The sequence below is a fragment of the Microtus ochrogaster genome, unplaced genomic scaffold (genome assembly GCF_000317375.1).
Source record: "Microtus ochrogaster isolate Prairie Vole_2 unplaced genomic scaffold, MicOch1.0 UNK113, whole genome shotgun sequence".
In the NCBI taxonomy this organism is placed as follows: domain Eukaryota; kingdom Metazoa; phylum Chordata; class Mammalia; order Rodentia; family Cricetidae; genus Microtus; species Microtus ochrogaster.
Genome location: NW_004949211.1, coordinates 312,042 through 316,282, shown reverse-complemented (window position 1 = coordinate 316,282; position 4,241 = coordinate 312,042). Strand labels below are relative to the sequence as shown.

The following is a 4,241-nucleotide window of genomic DNA, read 5'->3' as shown; positions in this document are numbered from 1 at the left end:
GCCAGGACAGCCGAGGCTACAAAAAGAAACCCTGCATCTGTGATCTATGTGATCCTGACATTGTGGGTACACAGGCATCTGTGGTGCTAAAAGATCCTGACATTGTGGTACACAGGCATCTGTGATCTATGTGATCCTGACATTGTGGGTACACAGGCATCTGTGATCTATGTGAAAAGAAGCCTGACATTGACACGGGAATTTTCTTTGATCACTATCTTCTTAGTTGAGGAAAGGTCTCTTAGTCGAACTCAGCAGCCACTACAGCCAGTCTGGTCGTCAGCCTGCTCCGGTGAGCCCTGCTGCTCTCATGATCACACACGTATTGACCCTCTGAGGCATCTCCCCAGCCCTATTTTGCCTTTTTTAGCTTTTAATTTTTCTTTACTTACAAACTGGAGACACCAAATACTATCCCCTCTCGGCACGGTGGGCAGTACCCGTCCGATGTGGTTCAGATGAGCTTTTCTGACAAGGCTTGACACCCAACAACCTTTCTGCTGTGTCTCTGCCTCTACTGCTGTTGGCCCACCAAAGAAATATGAATCAGATAAAAAATTTTAAACATCAGACTTTATCTGACTGTGAGGGGGTTTGAAAGATGACACACTTCCTTTGTCCTTTCAAGTGTCTCCACAGCTAAGCTGATTTGCCATGGCACTAAAGATGGCTCCCGGACTAACTGTGCTTTTCCACAAAGCATTTCCTGACTAGGTGATGTCTACTGAGAACTAGAAAGCATGCGGTAAACAGTGTTGTTTAGAACTCTGGCAGGGCTGGTTAGTGACCATTAGCAAACACAGCTGCTTTCCCCATGTTGTAGCCAATCTGCCCTGCCTGGTTAGCCCACGCAGCAAGTCCTAGCAACCCGGTACACAGCTCACAGCAGCTGTTCTGCCTCGTTAGCCCAGCTCTCTGCTGTAGCGCACTTGAGACGCATACCAAGAGGGAACAACTGATAATGACCACATCACAGCCCATCAGCTTCTTTCTCTTGTCATTCCACCCAAGTGTTTTTATGCCACTGTCCCATCCTCCCACAGATACATACCATCACCTTCTATGACGCGGTTGCAGTGGAAACAAACATCACCAAATAGCTGAGGATGAAGATGAGAACAAGTGGTGAAAGCTCAAAGTGTGTTGAAATTACGTTTTTTAAAAGATTTATTTATTTATTATGTATACAATGTTCTGTCTGTATGTATGTTTGCAGGCCAGAAGAGGGCACCAGATCTAATTACAGATGGCTGTGAGCCACCATGTGGTTTCTGGGAATTGAACTCAGGACCTCTGGAAGAGCAGCCAGTGCTCTTAACCTCTGAGCCATCTCTCCAGCCCCTGAAATTAATTTTTTTTAACAATAAGTATTCATACCATCTCTGTCATTCCTGTTTACCACTGAAAAACAAGTGGCTAGCAACTAAATTTTAGAATTTATTTTTACTAAAGAAAATTAGTAAATGATTACTTACAATAAAAAAAAATCATTCACTTTTCATCACTTAAACTTATTTTTCTGGTGACAATTTGAGCACCAAAATAATTTATAAAAAAAAAAAAAAACACCCCAAGAACCTTGAAGTCCTTACAGATAAGAAATGGATAAAAAACCCTATGCCCAGGAAGGGAGGATGGCAGCTGTTCAAGCAGAGTGCCAATGGCCAACTGAGTAGGGAGGGCATTAGACAGGGTAAGTATCATTTCCAACCAAAGCAGGCAGAATTACTGCTGATGTCACCAAATCTAAAAAACAAACAAAGAACAACAACAACAACAAAAAAAAAAAACTGCCGAAAAGCAGGACATTTTCAGTCAGAAAGTGATTGTCCACAGGTTGTTGGATATAAAGAAGCGGGAAACAGCAACTCACAGTGTAGATATAGCCAACATCAAGCCTGGATGGGCACCAATGGAGCAGTAATGAACAGAGGAGAGGCGCTAAGGAGGACATACCACCACTACCTGTTCAGATTCTAGCCAAGAGCCATAGCCTCAGAATAGTAACAAAGAACCAGTAGAGGAGACCAAGGGAAAAGAAACCAATTAAAGAGATTAGAGATGTCCCATATTGAAGATGCTAAAGAACTATCACAATACTAGAATAACACTAGTCTTAAAGCAGGAAACAAAAATGCTATAAGAACATTATTAAAGCCTGGTGATGGCGCACACCTTTAATCCCAGCACTCAGGAGGCAGAGGCAGGTGGATCTCTGTGAATTCGAGGCCAGACTGGTTTACAGAGTGAGTGCCAGGACAGCCGAGGCTACAAAAAGAAACCCTGTCTGCAAAAACAGAAACAAAATAACAACAACAAAAGAACATTACTGGGCTGTGTGCAGTGATGCATCCTAACACCTGGCAGGCTGTTGCAGTAATACAGTGAGCCCTGTCTCTAGATAAATAGATAAGTAAATACCCAAGGGATAAGTGTTGGGAAATATTATTTTCAGGTGTGTAACTTTAGCTTCAGCTCCATTTGTTTAGCTCTGTGAAGCTGTGTTACTGTGCTTGTCTAAAACACCTCATGGTCCTAATAAAGAGATGAATGGCAAATAGCGAGGCAGGAGCAAGGATAGGCAGGGCTAGCAGGCAGAGAGGATACATAGAAGGAGAAGGATAAATAGAAGGATAGGCAGGGCTGGCAGGCAGAGAGGATACATAGAAGCAGAAATGAGAAAGAGAAGGAAAAGGACAGGAGGACATCCGGACCAAACACCCAACAAGTCAGAGTAAGAAGAAAAGTAAGATATATAGAAGTAAGAAAGATAAAAACCCAGAGGGAAAAGGTAGTCAGAATAATTTAAGATAAGAAAAGTTGGCAAGAAACAAGCCAAGCTGAGGCTGGGCATTCACAAGTAATAATAAGCCTCCGTGTGATTTATTTGGGAGATGGGTGGTAGGCCCCTGAAAAAACCAAAAGAGTAAAATATCCCATAAACTGGAATAAATTATTGTAACAATTCTGATAAATGTGCTATATAAAAAAGATTTGTACTCTAGGGAAATATACACTGAAGCATACAGGGTAAAGGAACATGACTGCATCAAATTTTTACTGTTTAAAGCCCTGGGGCTGGAGTGATGGCTCACAACCAAAATATAAAAGTCCTGATTGTTGTGGGAATTTGCCATTCGGTCTAATGATGAATGGAATGGAGTGGGTCAGCCCGATGGGCACGGTCTTCTTTGGGGATACATGACCTCTTAAAAAGCAAGGGAGGAGGAAAGGTAGCACAGTTCTCTCTTTCTCTCTCTCTTGGATGTGGAAGGCTTCCTGATGCCATGGCTCGGAAGCTTTCTCCATCCTTTAATGGTGGATGGAGAGGCAGCACCAATGCCTCATTTCTTGACCCAAAACTTCCGTAGATTGCTACTCTACCTGACCCCTAACCGAGGAGCTAAGACAGTTGATGGCTTCTGGAGTTAGGAGAGTGAACCTTCCTTAAGAGTGTAGCTCCTCAGGGATACAAGGAACATACCTAAACATAATAAAGGTAATATACAGCAAGCCAACAGCCAACATCAAACTAAATGGAAAGAAACTCTCAGCAATCCCACTGAAATCAGGAAAAGGACAAGGTTGTCCACTCTCTCCATATCTATTCAATATAGTTCTTGAGGTCCTAGCTAGAGCAATAAGACAACAGAAGGAGATCTAGGGGATACAAATTGGAAAAGAAGAAGTCAAACTATTTGCTGATGATATGATAGTTTACATAAGTGACCCCAACAATTGTGTCAAGGAACTTCTACAACTCATAAACACTTTCAGTAATGTAGCAGGATAAAAGATTAACTAAAAAAGAAAAAAATCAGTAGCCCTCCTGTACACAGATGATAAAAGGGCTGAGAAAGAAATCAGAGAAACATCACCCTTCACAATAGCCACAAATAGCATAAAATATCTCGGAGTACCTCTATCCAAACAAGTGGAAGACTTGTATGACAAGAACTTTAAATCTTTGAAAAAAGAAATTGAAGAAGACACCAGAAAGTGGAAAGATCTTCCATGCTCTTGGGTAGGTAGAATTAACATAGTAAAAATGGCAATCTTACCAAAAGCAATCTACGGATTCAACACAATGCCCATCAAAATCCCAGCAAAATTCTTCACAGACCTTGAAAGAACAATATTCCACTTCATATGGAAAAGCAAAAAACTCAGGATAGCCAAAACAATCCTGTACAATAAAAGAATTTCTGGAGGCATACAATCCCTGACTTCAAACTCTACTA

General features: G+C 41.7%; 1 protein-coding gene across 6 annotated transcripts in view; it reads right to left on the bottom strand.

Moving 5' to 3' along the window:
• The window catches only part of Lims1 (LIM zinc finger domain containing 1), a 109,165-nt gene that overhangs the window by 3,249 nt on the left and 101,675 nt on the right, over positions 1 to 4,241 (bottom strand). For all 6 annotated transcript variants that reach the window (XM_026778215.1, XM_013355312.2, XM_005371546.2 and 3 more), the window contains exon 8: positions 1,052 to 1,100. In XM_026778215.1, the coding sequence (XP_026634016.1) occupies positions 1,052 to 1,100 (49 nt within the window). The remainder of the gene's footprint in view (positions 1 to 1,051; positions 1,101 to 4,241) is intronic.